The 18,293-nt window shown below is 41.1% G+C and overlaps 1 protein-coding gene across 1 annotated transcript in view; it reads right to left on the bottom strand.

Annotated features, from left to right (window-relative positions):
• The window catches only part of MRPL15 (mitochondrial ribosomal protein L15), a 62,957-nt gene extending 50,779 nt beyond the window's left edge, over positions 1-12,178 (bottom strand). The window contains exons 1-3 of the mRNA XM_069220180.1: positions 12,021-12,178; positions 502-659; positions 115-280 (exon numbers count right to left, since the gene is read on the bottom strand). Coding sequence (XP_069076281.1) covers positions 115-280; positions 502-659; positions 12,021-12,158 — 462 coding nt within the window. The 5' untranslated portion in view covers positions 12,159-12,178. The remainder of the gene's footprint in view (positions 1-114; positions 281-501; positions 660-12,020) is intronic.
• Positions 12,179-18,293: the final 6,115 nt, after the last annotated feature.

Here is an 18,293-nt window from a genome sequence, read left to right as displayed (position 1 = left end):
TGTGTCAACATTTGAAACAAGTGTGCCAAAATACAGTTGTCAGCAAAGGAACAATAACTTTTCTCAAGTAACTTTTTTTATGTTCTGCAAAAATTGAAAATAGTGGAAGCATACCTCTTCAACCAGCTGAGCACCGTAATCTCTCTTTAGCGGCTGCACACTGATTCCTCGAGCATTGACGAGCTGCGTCAGGTCAATAGGTTGGGTGGGGTCCACTCGTCCCAAGTCAATGAGATACTGGAGCCTGTTGAGACTCAGAGGCTTGTACTGTCTCCTAAAACTGGAAAGAAGCGAAGAAATACGACATTCCCACATGTGACCAGAGAATAAGACGAGAAGTAAACATTTACCCTTTTTAGAATGTGGTAAAATAACCTACCAAACAACATCAGTTACATTTGTCAGCAAGATTAAGACCAAGACCACTGGGATCTCAAACTTCATTGTCAGATTACATAAAGCAGCTTTAAAAGTGAAGAGGGAGGAGTCATAAACACTTACGCATGGCCCTCGTTAAAGCCATATTTCGGAATCACCAGGTAAAATGGTGTCTGGCCTCCTTCGAAACCTAACCGTGGGCGGTTTCCACGCTGTCTTTCTCCTTTGTGACCTCTGCCACTTTTTCTGCCTCCATGTATACCACGGCCTCGTCTACGTTCCTGAGGGCAGCAAGAAAGACATTGGGACCACAAATTACAAATGTAATAACAATCCCTTGTGCCTCAAGGCTTTGAAGCGGACAGCGGTTAACAGGGTTAAGCATGTGGTAAGATAAATTAGACCTGCTTCAGAGAGGGCATACTGTGCCCGTACCCCAATTACAAAAGTAAAACTCAAGAGTGCACAGGGCACTAGACCAAATGAGCTTGTCGGAAAAAACAGAGACAACCCCCAATTTGTCTTATTTTGCAAGTGTCAACAAAACTGACTTCACTGCTTGCATATCTACAACATATGTATTTGCTTTAGATTCTAATATTTAAAACAATAAATTATTTTTGTGGCAAATACTCCGAGATTAGACACTGATCCAGAACACGATTGTCGCCAATGGACTGATGTGAGTGCAACCCACATTTTAACCCCAAGCCATGCAGACTTCAAATCAACTGTCCCAGCAGGAACTTTAGCACAAAGAACCAATCTCCTTGACATCCTGTAAAGATTGCACAATAGAGATTACAGAAAAGCCTTTAAAGTGTCTGGTGACTTCTCTGGCTCAAAGATTAAATTAGTGGGTTACAAAGACATATTGCAGAACTCCTGTGAAATGTTTGCTCATGTGTGCAAAGCAACACTGCTGTGGCCTCTGATGTACTGTGCGCCCAGGAGAGTTTCTATACTAAAATCGTGCCATTTCAGTATTGAAACTACCTTGCACATACTAAAGGCCACTGGAATTATGCTATTATGCGGCTATGACGTTCCTTGCATTATGGACTTGTCACATTTGACACGTAATCAATCAACTGCTGCATAATCTGTAGATTTTAACAAAAACAAATTGTTTGTAGCTCAAACAGATCAAAAGTTAAAAAATGCAGTAACACGTGTTGCTGTGCAGCAAATGGCACATCCCAAAGGTTAACCGTTCACCCTTCAGTTACATATTGCTGCATTTGGGTGTTAAAATAGTACTAACAGGGTGAAACCCTAGTTAACATATGTCAATATTATAAAATAATGAACTGATACCATCACAAAATGTGCTGCAGTATACTGAACAATTTGCATTTAATTGCCATGTAATTTATTAAATCCTGCTGCATAATTTGGCCCTTCCTTGCAGCATAATTCCAGTGGACCTGCACATACTAGACGACATGCAATGCCTTGTGGGCAAAGGCTCAATCAGGCTACCTTTGTTTACCAGTACATCCTAACTCACCAGGGCCTTCAGAACTGATCACAGCAGGATAAATGTTATGATGGCACACAACATGGGCTTTGGAGGACAGGTCACATACGTTTTGTCTCCTTCTTCACCAACAATTCCTCCTTCAAACAATAGCAAGATAAAGGGACAATGCCATGTGGTGTCTACATGGTTCGATTTGATCTTCTGCCTTGTTTTATCTGTGAATAGAACCCTCAAGGACACGGGTGTGTCTGTACACTGATATGTCCATGACGCTCATTCAATGGGCAAATAAACTCAATCCAAAGCACACTTTGGATCCAATCCAATCCAAATACTTGACTGGGCTTAAAGTACTTAATAGATTTCTCGACCTGGATATTGCTGAACATCCTTTCAACTTGTGCTCAAAGGAGCACATTGAGGGGCAAGGATTATTACCACAGCAGAGATATTTGAGCAAATAACCCACCCCAAAAGCATGGCTACCAGTCATTGCTACATTCCAATTCAATATTTGGTACCTGGGTAACAAAAGCATCTATTACGACAGCCCTCCATATTTAGCTAAATGCTTTCCATTTCTGGAAGCCAGACAGCTTACAGAAGAAGTACCATCCAAATTGAGACATACGTTCAAAATAGCACTGGTTTTAAAGAAATCCTGCAGCGTTGCCACAACTAACACTTGGCAATCAATTCATAAAATTAGGTTCTCGTTTAGGCCCTACAAACTTTTTGTCCACATAAGCTACCCTCGCCAAATTGGCGTCCTTTTTGTTCCTGCATCCTATGGATTCTAGCGGTACCTAGACTTTGTGGGTTCCCCTGAAGGAGGCCAAGAAATTAGCCAAAATACAGTGAAAATTTCGTTTTTTTCAAACAAATGGGAAAAAGGGGCTGCAGAAGAAGGCTTGTGGTTTTTTCCCTGAATATGGCATCAACAAAGGGTTTGCTGTGATAAAATTACCAGCTTTCAGGAACAGGAAGACTTGAATCAGAAAACCCAATTTTTCAACACAATTTTGGCATTTTACTGGGACATACCCCATTTTTACGATTTTTTGTGTGCTTTCAGCCTCCTTCCAGTCAGTGACAGAAATGGGCGTGAAACCAATGCTGGATCCCAGAAACCTAAACATTTATGAAAAGTAGACAACATTCTGAATTCAGCAAGGGGTCATTTGTGTAGATCCTACAAGGGTTTCCTACAGAGAACAACAACTGAAAAAGAAAAATATTGAAATTGAGGTGAAAAAAATCAGCAATTTTTCTCTACGTTTTACTCTGTAACTTTTTCCTGCAATGTCAGATTTTTGAAAGCAATATACCGTTACGTCTGCTGGACTCTTCTGATTATGGGGATATATAGGCTTTGTAGGTTCATCAAGAACCCTAGGTACACAGAGCCAATAAATGAGCTGCACCCTGCAGTGCGTTTTCATTCTATACCGGGTATACAGCAATTCATTTGCTGAAATATAAAGAGTGAAAAATAGCTATCAAGAAAACCTTTGTATTTCCAATATGGGCACACGGTAAAGTGTTGAGGAGCAGTGGTTATTTGCACATCTCTGAAATCCGCGGTGACCATACTGGCATGTGAATTGCAGGGCATTTCTCAAATAGACGTCTTTTTTACACACTCTCTTATATTTGGAAGGAAAAAATGTAGAGAAAGACAAGGGGCAATAACACTTGTTTTGCTATTCTATGTTCCCCCAAGTCTCCCGATAAAAATGATACCTCACTTGTGTGGGTAGGCGTAGCGCCCGCAACAGGAAATGCCCCAAAACACAACGTGGACACATCACATTTTTTCACAGAAAACAGAGGTGTTTTTTGCAAAGTGCCTACCTGTGGATTTTGGCCTCTAGCTCAGCCGGCCCCAGGGGGGCAGAAATGGCCTAAAATAAATGTGCCCCCACCCCGGGAGCGACCCTTGCCTACGGGGTCGCTCCCCCTGCGTGACACTGGCGCCCAAAAAATAAATCCCGGGTGCCTAGTGGTTTCTGCCCCCTTGGGGGCAGATTGACCTAAAATTGGCAGATCTGCCCCAAGGGGGGCCGAAATGGTCTAAATGCAATTTGCCCCTCAGGGGAGCAACCCTTGCCTAATGGGTCGCTCCCCATCTCTAAAATAAAAAAATAAAAAACACAAAAAACCCTCACTCTACTCTTCTTCAGCCAAAAGGCAGAAAATATTCATCTTGAGCTGGCGAAAGACTGTATGAATGGAGCACACTCTATTGACCTCATTGCAGACCCAGACACCCGGCACCCTTCTCAAGCAGGGGGCATCTGCATCTCAGCCAATCCTGATGTTAGATCTAAAATGAGAACATGGTCCTTTTTAGACACTATGGGCCTGAATTAGCATTTGCCGGACGGGTATCCTGTCCACCGTATTACTATCTCTACCGGCTATTAAGGGATCATAATATGGCGGACGCAAGATCTGTCAAATTTGTGATGGAGTAACCCACTCCTCTAAACTCTGAATCAGGCCCTATGCCTTTTAAGGCCATTCTACAACCTATCAAATCAGGATCCCAGGTGGACTCCTTACTGGAGTTGTCTCTTCTACTAGTGGTATTAGATCTTTTCAATACCTCCCTGCAGGAAGGGTTTGTACCACAGAAGTGGAGGCATGTGAATGCTCTTCCACTTTTGAAAAAAGCTATCTGAATTCATACAATTTGTCCGATTTTAGGCCTATTTCTTTGCTGCCTACTTTCTCCAAAAGTTTGGAGAAACATGTAAATGCTCAGGTCACTACATTTGTGGAGGCTCAAAATTTTCTCCATTCTTCACCGTCGGGCTTCAGGGCTGGGCATAGTAACTGAATCTACCCTCTTGTGTGACACTAAACATTGGAGACAACGACTTGATGAGGGCGGGACCACTGTGCTTTTGTTAGATCGTAGCGCTGCCTTTGATACTGTGTCCCACTCCACCTTGGTGGAAGCACTGGCATCAGTAGACCTTGAAGATTCAGCTCTGGGTTGGCTTACTTCTTTCTTAAAAGACAGCTAGTGTCAAGTTTTCTGGTCAAGTGGCAGGTCTGAGCTGCGAGTGCTAACATCAGGAGTCCCTCAAGGCTCAGTCTTAAGCCCTATGTTGTTTATTATCTATGGCCGCCCATTGGCAAACATAGTGGAGTGTGGTGGCCTGACCCTTTTTTCAAATGTCGATGACACACAGATCATTTTTACTTTGTCATTGGCACAGAACCATGGACCGTTCAATCTTAATCTGGGTTTGAGCAGAATCCCTCTATGGATGAATAATAACTTGCTCAAGTGTGATAAAACTGAGGGTCTTAGTTCTGGACAAGAACTCTACTCTTTGGGGTCCACGACACTGACCAGAATCTCTTGGGCCTTGCTGACTATCTCCTAAAGTGAAAAGTCTGGATTTTCTTTTGGATGATAATCTGTCCATGAAGCAGCAGGTGGCTAAGGGGACTGCCACTTGCTTCACAGTACTCAAGTGGCTGAAAAAAGATCACTTGGCAGATTCCTTTATCAGACCAGAGGACTGTGATTCAGGCCTTATTCTTATCTAGATTAGATTATGGCAATGTGTTATATCTGAGTACCGATAATACAACGGTCCCTAGTCTGCAGGTAGATCAGAACGCAGCTTAACTATTGGTGTACCACCCTCACCATGAATTGCATTGGCTCAAGATTTCTAATTGCATTACATTCAAAGCTCTATGCTATGTGTTTAAGGCTAGAGTTGAATTAGGACCTCGCTACATTCAGGAGCTGGTGGTGCCTTATCAGCACACTCGTTCACTGAAACAAGCCTTATTTACTGTGCCTAGGTACCAACTGACCTGTATGAAAAGGCATTCTTTTCCTTATCTGTGCCTGAAACTATGGAATTTCCTCACAGAGTCACTGAACGTCGCTACTGGCTTTTCACAAAGGCCTGAAGACCTGGCTTTTCTAATTCATTCTCTACACTTGGACACCCTACCTTTTGCCCTGTGACAGAAAACCTCTTGGGGTGGCTGTGCGCATTACAAGAAGAAGGAAGGAGAACGAAGCTGTTAGTGAAAATAGTACCTAAAAGATCAAAGTGACAACCGCAGGCATCTAGTCGCGCAAGACCAAGGCAAAGTCGAAAGTTATGGCTGACTGTGATAGAGCATGGTTCAGCTAGAAGAAGTTGATTGGGCCCAATCTCAGCTTATCTCGGAACTTAGAAGAAATTTCAGGAAAAAAATCCCTGTGAAGGTAAAGGTTCAGTGGGCAAAGCAGCCGACGGTGTGCGAGAAGGAGGTGTCATTGTCTGGGAGCCACTGGACGGATTCACTGTGTAGATTTAATCATTCGGACTTTCTCACTTTTTTTGGAAGTCTAAAATCTCTAGCAGCGCGACACTGCATGCTGTGGACAATGAGGGCTCCATGAGGCTGGATGCCCTTCCTGAAAGGTCCAGCTGAACATGATTTGCTGTGGCAGAGAAGAATGTAGTGGGAGTTACCACAACGTCAGGGTGACTGGTGATGCACCTAGGGCTGATCAGCGAGCAGGTAGGTAAGGGCTCAGGCCACTTTTAAGTGGGAGCATTTCCAAGTTTCAGGTTTTGGCTGTCTGGGCACATTTAGTCCCACTTCCAAGGTTCTGGGACTGGTTGGGCATCACTTGGATGGCAGGACTCACTTCAAGCAGAGTTCAGGTGTAAGGTTCAAGGTTGTTGGAGCTTGTTGTGGCCATGTAGCTCAGAACAAGAGGCCAGCCAAGTAGCCCTTGGAGTCACTGTGTTAGTCCTGAGTTCAAGTAGAAGGGTAGGCCTCAAGCAGCAGAGAAGTCCTCTGGAATACAAGGTAGACCCTTCTGAGTGTCCTCCTCAGGTCCAGAAGTGGACTGAAGAGCTCCTCTGGGGATCCAATATTTATACGTAGTGCTGTTGAAGTGGGGGAAACTTCTAGACTACCCAAACATCTGGTCCTGGAAACTTTCTTCCTTCCCCTGCCCAGGCTCCAAATGGGCTAGAATGATAATATCCTGGAGTCAATTTCTTTTACGAGTGTGCTGGAAGAAGCCCTTTGAAATGCAAGTGGGGCAGGGAATAGCTCTGCCCCACCCTTCCTTGCAGGATGGTTCATCCTGACAACTTCTAGTCCCCCTTTGTCTCACTGTCTGGGAGGAGTACACAAAGGCCAACTGCCAAATATTCACAGTCATATGACCCAGGACACAGGATGTAGGAACCAAAAGGTTAGAACAGGAAAATGCCAACTTTCTAAAAGTCACATTTTCAGAATTATGGCTAAAAATCCAACTTTGCTACTAATGAGGATTTTAAATATAATTTATTTGGGACCAAACATGACATTTCTACCTGCTCCCAAACAAAAGTTAGCACATATTAAATGTAATAAGGTAACCCAATTTTACCCTAGGGAAGAAGTAGGCCAGGACATAAACTTAAAAGTACGTGTTCGACTTTTTAATTACACCCCACCTTGCTTTATGTGTTGTTTAGGGCCTTCCTTAGGAGTCACTTATATGTGCTAAAAGGGGAGGTTTATTTTGTTCAAATTGCAAGTGTTTAAAACTGCACACAGACTGCAATAGCAGGCCTGAGAAATGATTTAAGGGGCTACGTAGGTGGCTGGCACAATAAGTGCTGCAGGCCCACTAGTAACATTTAATTTGCATGCTTTGGGTACATGCAGTACCACTTTACTAGGGACTTAAAAGTAATTTAAATGTGCCAATCAGGTACAGGCAAATTCAACCATGTTTTAATTTGTGAGCAAAAGCACTTTAGAACCTTTTAACAGTGGTAAAGAGCACAGAGTCTTCGAGACAACAAAAACAATTTTTCACAAACAGGAGGAGAGAAGGTATAATGTTTGGGGGACGACCACCCACACAAAAGTCTTTCATGTCTAACAAGGGGCAAGAATGTTCCCAGAAGTATCACTTGCCAGTGCTGTCTCGGGTACCAGTAATGAATTCAGGAACTCCAGGGGAGAGGCTAGCAACCCTAATAATTCAAGTATGCCTTGGCAATCTACAACTAACCAGAAAGGATTAAGCAAGATAAGAATTAGAGCATAAGCATATCAGTACAAAGGAGTAAAAGAGCAATCAGAAACCACTGAATCCTGCAATAGTACAAAATAGTCCATCTGACTTTGGTGAATCAAACCTTTGAAAGAAACTAACAAAAGTACAACTGATTCACTAACATGGTTGAGGCAGAACAAAAAGACATGTACTGAAGATATTTTACTGATCATATTCCCCCCAGAATAAACAACATTCAGAGTTCTGCATGAAGTACTTCAGCTTAAATCACTACGCGTGCTAAAATTATATTTTAGTAAAGATAAACGCAGAGCATCCTTTGAAGAAATCAAAGTATATTTTGTCTCCTCTAATGTCCCAAAGTGGCTAATCACTTATGGTTGAAAGACATGTGCCTAAAAATCAACTGCTCTTAAAATCAAAGGCGTTACCCACCACCACCACCACCAATTAAAGAACCTCATTAAACTTTTAAAAAACAGCAATTTTGTTGCATAACTGGCATAAACTGTTAGAGGTAATTCAAAGTAGAGAGGGAATGATATTTCTGCAACTAATTGCCAAGTCTGTAAGGAACCAAGAAAGGGAGCTATATAATCTCATCAATCCAAATAAGTGGAATGGTCAAGCTTATAAACTGTTCTGCGAGTGTCCGCTAGAAGACTCACCTACGATCCAGCAAACTCCGCTTTGCTAATAAAATGGAGTTAGTATTTACAGCTATGAAAAACTCCTGGGCATCTGGCCCTATTGGCTGGACAAGTACTGCATTAAAATTATTTCCTAGATGATGGGCATCTGTCCTTAGATCTGTATCCAATGCTATAACTTATACAAGTGTTGATGGACAGGCTTGTTATGAAATAGGCTGCTTAAGAGATAGGCTGCGTCATATGGTGAGACTGGAAGGAGCGAAGCTACAAGCTTCATAGTTGAGAAATATGCAATTGCTATTTACTAATACATTTGCTGCAAAATAGCATAACTGCCAGCGAATATGTCCTCAGCAAGGTTGATTCTTATTGTGAAGTAAGGCATGGATGCAAAGCAACCCACCTGTTGATCACCACTTTCAATGCAAATATAGAAATTATACTACAGAGGGTAAGTTGCTGACTCCTGAAAACAAACCCAATACTTCATCAGCCTTATATCAAAGACACCACAGTCTCTGATACAGCCACGCACTTGTAACTACGCTTGACAAATATTGCAGTAAAACTCAAGAAATAGTGAACCGAAAGGCAACAAAATTCAGGTTTGGTGGGAAAAAACAAAAAGGTAAAAGTCATGCGGATTAAACATAAAAAACAGAGTGTCTGCATTGAGTACTATTACCTCCAAGTATTAACTGATGATTGACTCAATTGAAATTCAAATGCATAGAAACAACTAGTTAAATCGAAAACAGAAGTCTTGAAGTAGTTTTAATATGAAATTTGGAGAGCCAACACTGCAACCACTATTGAATGTATTTAGCATCTAGTGGAAATGTTAAACCTCACTTGACACATGCTTAGTGACTCCAGTTGAATAAATATCTGTCTGCACTGAAGGTCTGATTTGGAGAGAGACCAAATTGGTTTCTGTTCAAGTTTGAACGTTTTCAGAATAAAAAAAAAGCAGCTGTTCAAAATGTAGTTTTATTATTAATATTGCATAGTGCATGCGAGAATGCCTTGGAGCTTTTTTCACCTAGAAACCTACAATTTCAATCACAGGTTGAGTAGACGGATTGTCTCCTCTGAACTCTTTGACAAATATAGAAGCATGTTTAAAGAAACTGGTAAAAATAAGGATAATGTACTGGTTTTACGAACAGGGTTTGCTTTACACACATACAAAGAAATACTATGAAATGCAGATGGAGCTTCCTGAAAGTGGCTCAGTTCAAAAATATGTCCTTGATGGTCGCACGTTGGAAGACAGCTGCATTTATATGTTCTTCCGGCTAGAATAATTACAGTTTTGAGGTTGCTTTGAGAAGGGGGTGAGTCTTCAGAAGGTGAAAATGGGTATTGTGTACGATTTCAGTGTATCTGATGTAATTTTCTTAGAGAAGTTTCAATCAATCCAAATCATGAGGGATTTGACTTCTTGGGCAAGGGCAAGACATACATTTTTGTTTTGTCAATCACGAAGCCATGTTGAATTTAAATGTGGGTAGTGTTTTTTGTGCAAGGAGGATGAATTTCAAAACTGCAACATTTTCTTTTGAATTGTACAAGCTATTCAAGTCAGTTTGAGTCCTGGTACTCGCCTAGATGCGAGCACACTAAATAACAGCATTAGCAGTAGACCTTTAACTGCCCTTAATACAAGCAAGCATCTATAGTAAACTTTTGCAGCACCAGGAGTGTACACAAGTAGGAGAAATTGAAGTAACAAACATAATTATAAAATAACTAGGCTGAAGATGATACAGTTAGTTTTTTAACACTGCAACTTTTCTTCTCACAGAGAAAGGGAAAAGAGCACAGTTTTAAAGTTTGATGTCCTTCTTCAAAGGAACTAGGTACCAAGAGATAAATGTCAGAGGTGGAAGAGCCAACAAATTAACAAGGAGAGCTAAGCCAAGGAACTGGTTTGGCTCTAAGAACCCGTATTTTTTAAACATGCAGAAGTGTTACATTTTAGCAAATCAGATGGTATTAATGCATTAGAGGCATTTTAAAAAGTTATAGTTTTTAAACATGAACTTAAAAACATTGATGCCCCTCGGCCCTGCCAACAATGTCATTAGTGAACTAAAAGGCTAAACAGTTATCATGTGTACCCTAGATGTGGCCTAAATCCCTACTAAACACGGAGAAGTGTTATAATCTATTTAATCGAACACAAGACATTTCTGTGCAGCACAATTACTGAAGTAACATATTTGAGGGCGCTCTCGTATAATAAAAGAAAAAAAGAGGCTCAGTGAAATAATACTGCCTAGGATCACATAATATGGTCACGTGGGAAGCCATAATTGATCCGTTTTTCTGGTATCACATTGTGAAATTCAAATATAGACGGGAGTCTCTTTCTCTCTCAATTACACCAAATGCTAATTATTTTTCTTTAATTCTTGGTGCATGAGTTTGGAGCGGGTGGCAGCCAAAAGCCACATGAATGCACATCTCGTTTTGGGGTTTGAAGGTCCAAGCAGACCTCAATCTGAGCCTGAGGTAGGGATCTGGCTCGGGCTCTCGGTGACTCACCCACCTCTAACCGATGTTAATCACTGTTCTGTTATGTGGAAGGATTAAGGGTTATCAAAAGCAACATTTCAAAAGTTCAGGGTGGTCGAATATTCAAGTGTTGCTGGTCACTAGGTAAACCCCAAATACAGAGACACTCGCACATGATCCCTACTATTAAACAAGAAATATAGGCTAATACAATGGACCCTTGGTGCTTAAATCGTAACAGAATAAGTGCCAACGCCCAAAGTTATGCTCAGAAGCCTGTGCCATCAAATGTTAAGGATACCGAATACCTGGCTGCCTTTTGCCGCTTCCAACGGCTACTAGGTATTCTCTGCCCCTTTATGTTATTCTTGCTGGTTCTTTTTTGTCCTTGCCTTTTCCCTTTCTCTCAGATTTTTCGTCTGTCTTCTATATTTTTTTTATCTCTGTTGTTGTTGGTCAATGTCTGATGAGGAAAAATATACGTCGGTCGCCAAAATTAAGAGTCAGAGGGGCCCCACCACCTCGAATTAAGCACTAACAACAGAAGGGAATAATAACGCACATATTTACGGTCCCAAAAGCATAACCCGATATGACCTAAACGTCTCGAATTTCTGGCAGCCCCGGGCGGGATCATCTGGTAAGCTTACATATTTTAAAGTGGCCAAAGAGGCAGGAACTACCCTGAGGCAAATGATGTAAGGCATCGAAGAATAAGACTGGGACTGGAACAGAATGCCAGCAAAATGATACCGGGGCGGCATTGCATATTCTTAGCACAAGAGGAAAACTTGATCTGGGGAACTTTGATAAATGACATCCCAATGCTACAGCTGCTGTGCTCTGCATCCATATTATCTGCCCCTGCAGGGATAGCTTTCTTTTCGCACGTAGTTCTAAATTCAAACACTCTCGACCCCCTTTGTTTCTGTCTCACCCTCTTCCTGGCACCAGGGTTTGGCCTGAGATTCGCCAGGGTCACTCTAGGGAGGCTCCTCAGTAGCTGCCAAGCCTTATCGCCTGAGCTCCCTGATGCTGCCATGCTGTCTCCCAAAGCCAAGGACACTGCAACCATTCGCAGAAATCAGAGAAATAGAAAAGCGACTAGTGAGTGAGTCTGCCTCAGTTTCAAACACTGTACCGCGTGGTTCAAAACAAGATACTTCCTTGGCGGCCATGTTGGGTGTGGGTAAGACTTACGAGGGCGAAATGGGAAGACTGTGAGCATTCGCTGAGCCAATACGGAACTGGTGTACCGGTTTACAAACGTCCAAAACGGCCACTGTCCATATCGTGTCCTCTCTCAGTGTGAATGGCGGTCTGCTATTTAAAAGATAATATACGCACGAACCGTACAGTGCAATACGTTGCCATTTCCTGCTATGGAAAGAACGGCAAAACAGAAGGAGGCAATGGCTTCCCAAATAATTCCTCTAAACGAACCGGACATATTCCAGTGGTTGCAACTGTTTATTTTTTTGTAGGCATTCGGAGGTTACGAAATGAACAGCTGCACATCCTAAAGTTACACACAGCAGCAGAGACATTTGTGTTTCCAGCAAGTTCATTAGTATAATCGATAACTCTAGTGGTTAATGTAGTTGCTGGAGTGGTCTGTCTGTAGTACAGCGCTTTTAACGCGATCTTCAATCTAAAGCGCTACTGATGGTGTTGATTTCTAAGGATTTTGTTGCTCTTCATCTGGACTTGGTCAACATGTAAATTCAATATCAATTACCTTTTCAGAATCAAATGTAAAGCACAGGAGGCTCCACAATAATGACTGACAAGTATTCAAATTGAAACCATCAAGGTTTATTAAAAGTTGAAAAGCATGCAGAAAGTTAGGTCCAGGGCAAATCCTCTTTCATACAAAAAGCACAACACTCAGATTAAAGTGCAAACCATGAAATAGCAGATTAGAGTATAACACTGCTCATTAAATATGTCATTGATCAGAGTTCAGACCAACATACTGGCACCTGCTAAAGATCAGGGGAAAGAGAACCCAACTCTGTCTGGGTACAGCACCTATTATAGAATAAAATACAATACAATAAGGATTATTGCAAGAACCCAACACCCTTGGGTAGAGGTCATTTTATAGTGTAAAATACAATAAGTCTTATACATTTTGGTGGGAACTTGCAAAGGCCCAAAAATCATATTACAGAAAGCACAACGGAGTTTGAAATCTCATTTGTCAGCACTGTCCCACAGACGTTTACAATACATTTCCCATCCGCATGGTTAGTACACATTCTGTTACAGGTAAGTTTAAGTTCTTAAGAGAATCACATTGTGGTTCCAATATGTGAGTTTTTGAAACAGCATTCGCTATGCTAACACAGCAAGAAAACAAAGCTCAAAAACTAAGCATCACATTGTACATGTGATAATGACATGTTTGAAAACATTATCTACTAACAATCGTGTACTGAGTGCATGGTGGGGAAAGGACAGAGTGATGACTGAGTGCAAAGGAAGATGGTGACTGGCAGCAACAACCATCTTGAAATCAAGACCTACACTATTATTAATAAAATAAACACATTTTCTCAGTAACATATCTTGAAATCATTGTGTGTTAATTGAATTGTATTAAAACAATTATGCATTGTCATTCAAACCACAACACCAACAGTTAAATGCATAATTCATCATAAAATAGCACTCAGGATTTATGAACCTGCTGCTTAGCAAAACATGAAACATACCAGTCATAGATACTGTAGTGTCGAAAAGGCTGTTATATCTCTGGTTCTGGGATTTAGGAGCAGGGGTGGTACCTGGTTTTGAGGTTGGTTTTTGAGGATCACATTGGGCTATAATCATCAACCACTAGATTATCTACTGTGGTAGTCATTTGGCGTTCTGGCATGATAGCAGTATTTAGGAGGTGCATTTCCATACAGGTGCATACTTCATCCAGCTGTCTGATTTTGCATGTGGTGACAATGTGGAAAACCCACAGTGTGTACCTTTCCACTCTTTCAATAATGTATGTTTCCTCCACTTTCCAGAATATGGCCTCCACAATAGGCTTCAAATGGAAGGCTATTCTTTGGTATCAGAGAAAGTCCTTTGCAGTTTTCTTAAACTGTTGATTTACAATGAGGAAAAATCAAAGACTTGGAACCAACAAGAACTCTACCTCCATCTTTTAAGAGGACTAATTCTAAGTTAGACTCCAAATCTAGAGGACCCGGGTCATTGGGCCTTTTCCTATTATGTGACTTCGAAATCATTGGATTGAGACCATGCTCATACTGTATTTGTGGACTTATTAGGAGGCAGGTTACAAGATATAAATGTATATTATACCATGTATGCCTTCCTCTATATCAGTTAGAATTGGCTCTGTACTAGATTCTTAGTCATCATTGATTTTTCTTTTTAATATGTTATGAATGGCTCAGTATGATTGAATGTATGTGTGGTTCTTTTTAATGAAATGTTTTTTCCAGGGTGCACGATTAGGAGATAGATTAGATTGTTAGATATATATTTTGATATTGTCTGTTTTTTTATATTCATGTTAATATTTGAATACAATTACATATCTTTTGTATAGACATAGACTATCATTGTTTAGTGCTCTAGTGGATCTGAGAGTCTTTAGGTCTCCAATGCTTTGGGGCCACTCGGATTCCATATCTGGCACCCAGGGGGTCCTTGGGACATTATTTCCTTTTTGATATTCTTTGGTGTTGGAAAGCAAATGGCTGGACTGACTGGACAATGTTCAGCTGGACCATTTGACATCCAGTTCCATCAAACATGTGTTCATACTCTGGGAGGAGACTCTCTGTGTCATTGGCATGGACGTTGAAATCAAAATGTGTGAGTTACAGTTGTTCAGCAATTTGGCAGCCTAGTAGTATTCCGCCACTATCCGGCGTGACAAATACTTTTGAGTCCATGGAGTGGTGGCTGTGAATCAGTTCTGTCTAGAACACGACACAGAGGATTAGCAACATCTCGTTGTCATAAGCAAAGATCTTTGCTCCAGTCAGTTGTAGGAGAGGTGGCAGTGTTATAAGATCAAATTGTGTGCTTAACATTACATTGATGGAGGCCTTGGTGTCAAACAGAACAATGGTTATTTGTTTTCCCACTAGGACTCAGCACAATGGTTGCGGCCACCAGTTTTCCTTCTTTGTTCCATGGTGTAGATAACATACACTAACACTCCTTCCACTTCCTCTTACTCATCTTCATCCATGTCTTCATTCCAAGCAGCATCAGATGGACAGTCATCAGCGTTGCTGACTTCTTTCATGGATTCTTGCCTTCCCGAATTGATCAGCAAACTTGTGTGAAATGTTTGATCTTTCCACATGCCCCACACATATTCCCTAATGCCAGTAACTCTCCCATGTGAGGGAATCAGAATCCACACAGCTTTCCTTTGACAGCACTTGGTGCTGATTTGGCGCTCATCGCTCCTTTTATCAGCAGGTTGACAGGTTCTTCTTTTTTGGATTTTGTAAATACTGTTTCCATGTGTGATGCTCAGGCATGGAAAGTTCTAAGGACTGCCCTATTTACAGGATGTCAGAGAGTGACCTGACAGATTCATTCAGGATTTTTTGTCTCAGCTTTGCAGAGACATAAAAATTGATAATCTGCACCCAGCTAGCATCAGCTTCATTTGGTAATGTGCATGCAGTGGCTAGTTCTTTGAGGCAAATATAAAACTTGTCAACAGGCTTAGCATATTTTTGCTTTGCTTGTCTGCGAATGAAATGTTTATAATCCAGGTTGGCAGGTGGGGCAAAATAGGCACTGAGCTCTGTAATGAGGGTTGTGAATGAAAAGGGTGGGCTGGCCTCGCAAACTGCATGAGATAGTTCATAAATAATTCTCCTGTCAAATAAAGCAACATGCCATTTTTTCTGTCTTCAGAGACTGCAGCAAAATAGATGTCTAGTTTATTCAACCATAGTGTCCATTTGGAGGCTTTGATGATGACATGTCAGCCAGTTCGACAGTGCCATTAGAAGGATGGATGATAGCTTCCAGGTGGTTTGCCTTTGTCAAAATGGCTCACAAGAGGGCTTGCATTTTCTCCAATGTTTCACTCACTTTCACCTCTTTTCCTGTCCCATTCACATGACATGATCCAGGACCCCAAATTCCCCACTCAGGGGGATGGGTTCTAACATGATTTTTTTGCAAGGTATGGCTGCCTAGAGATGGAAAATATGTGATAGCAAGTCATCACTCACACATTGACTTTTGTCTGAGATTACTGGATTAGCAACCACAGCCCAAAAAATAATAGTTTTTATATTTTTGATAAATAGCATACAAATTAATCATAATATGTGGAGAAATAAATCTAATTCCACCAGATTGGTTACATTCAATGTAATTTTAAATTAATTATGATTTTTAATTGTAATAATAACAATACAGCCCTTAAGATAATAACAATACAATTTCATTGTATTCCTCATATACTGATATAGATTATATGCATAATTTTCACTTACAATTTCAAATAATAGTTGTCACCTCTTACATAGGCAATGTATGTCATGAGTGAACATAAACACAATTTTATCATTCACATTCTCTGTCATCATCTTCTTCTGAATAGGTGTCATCATTCTCTGCATCTGTTTGATTTTCAAAGGCAGGAAGTCTGCACATGTCAGTGAACTTGAGGTCATTTAGACAGCAGACACGTGTTGGCAGTTTGCAGTACCTAACACAGTTGCAAGATAGTAGATCCAACACAGCCTAAGGTGCTGACTGCCCCTCCATCCAGTCCACTACCAGTTGCTCTGCTCCCTCGTGTTTTTCCAACTTCTACCCTCTCCCAATTGGATAAGGTGCCTGTGGATCATTCAGAAGTAATCTCTTGCTAATAGCTGCTTGATAAGTTGCACGGCTGACATGCTTCTTCAGACAGTCCCTGAAAGGTGGAAGTTGATGACTGTCTATCTCACTCTTCTTTGCACAGAATAGGTGATATCTCAAGTCATTCACATGACGAACCAAAGATTTTGGTGCATACAGCAAGCACGAGTAATGCTCCAATTCACCCGATAGTTCTTCAGAGATATCCTGTTCATCTATGAGCTGCGAAAATGTTTCCTGTGTATGTCTGTTTGCAGACAGAACTTTGAATGCACTTACTTTTCCTTTTCCCGCAAATGTACTTACTGTGTCACATCCGGTAAATGTATGGAGACCTATCATAGCTCAACAAACATTTTCACCAAGAGTTGAAGCTATTTTCCCAATGTCAAGGACTCTCATGCGTATTTTAGTACCACATTTCAGAAACAATTTAGCCCTGATTCTGTCATGGAATCCCAAACACATAATAAACACATCAGTATCATCTAAGCTTATCATTACTGTTTCATAACCCTCATTAGCAGCGTGTGCAGCATGCAGCGACAAACAACCATCTGCTTCTTCGTGTGTACTGTTGAGATCGGGCACTTCGTGGCTCCCTTCAGATATTATTTTGTAGCCTTTATCTTCACAATTCTCGAACAGTGTCTTATTCCCAAGTTTTACAAAATACTCTGGTTTCCTCCAATCATTAACAAGAAATGCAATGAGAGTTGTTTTATTCCTTACGTGGCTTACGAATTTCCTTCACCATCTAACATTCTGGGAAGGTGAGATGCTCTGTAACACGTGCCCGAGTTCTTCCCCTCTGATTGTCCTTTTGTGGTTCTTAATAGACATCTCATTGTACATATCAAACACAACATTGATTCTTTGACTCCTATTTCCTTCCCACAAAGCTATGGACTAGACAGATATAGCAAACTCACCAAAGTTTGATTCCTCTCCTTTTTCTCTGTGAACAAGAACCATACCATCAATCAGCGTGGCTGAATTTCCAGGTATTTTCTCAGCAGGGGTAGCGTTTTTCTATAAGTATGTTGCTAAAACAGCTTTGTTTGTCTTTCGCAACAGACCTTCCGGAGTTACTAATGCCCATGGTAAAGGTCCTAAGGGATAAGAGAGTACATCCACCATATGAAGGTGCCGATTCTGTGCTGTCACAATGATTCAATCAAATAGTGTTTTGTCTGCTTTCATGATTATTGTCCTGCCATTGCTCTTCACTGCCTTCTTCTTGGATATGTTAATGAAGGTTTTTAGTTTGTTCATTTTCGCTGGTTCATGAAACTTCTTAATAGGTGGATTATTCTCAAGTCGCTCAAGTTTGAAGTCTTTA

Source organism: Pleurodeles waltl, chromosome 2_2 (assembly GCF_031143425.1).
Source record: "Pleurodeles waltl isolate 20211129_DDA chromosome 2_2, aPleWal1.hap1.20221129, whole genome shotgun sequence".
In the NCBI taxonomy this organism is placed as follows: Eukaryota; Metazoa; Chordata; class Amphibia; order Caudata; family Salamandridae; genus Pleurodeles; species Pleurodeles waltl.
The sequence above is the reverse complement of the archived record's forward strand: the minus strand, read 5'-3'. Positions and strand labels throughout refer to the sequence as shown.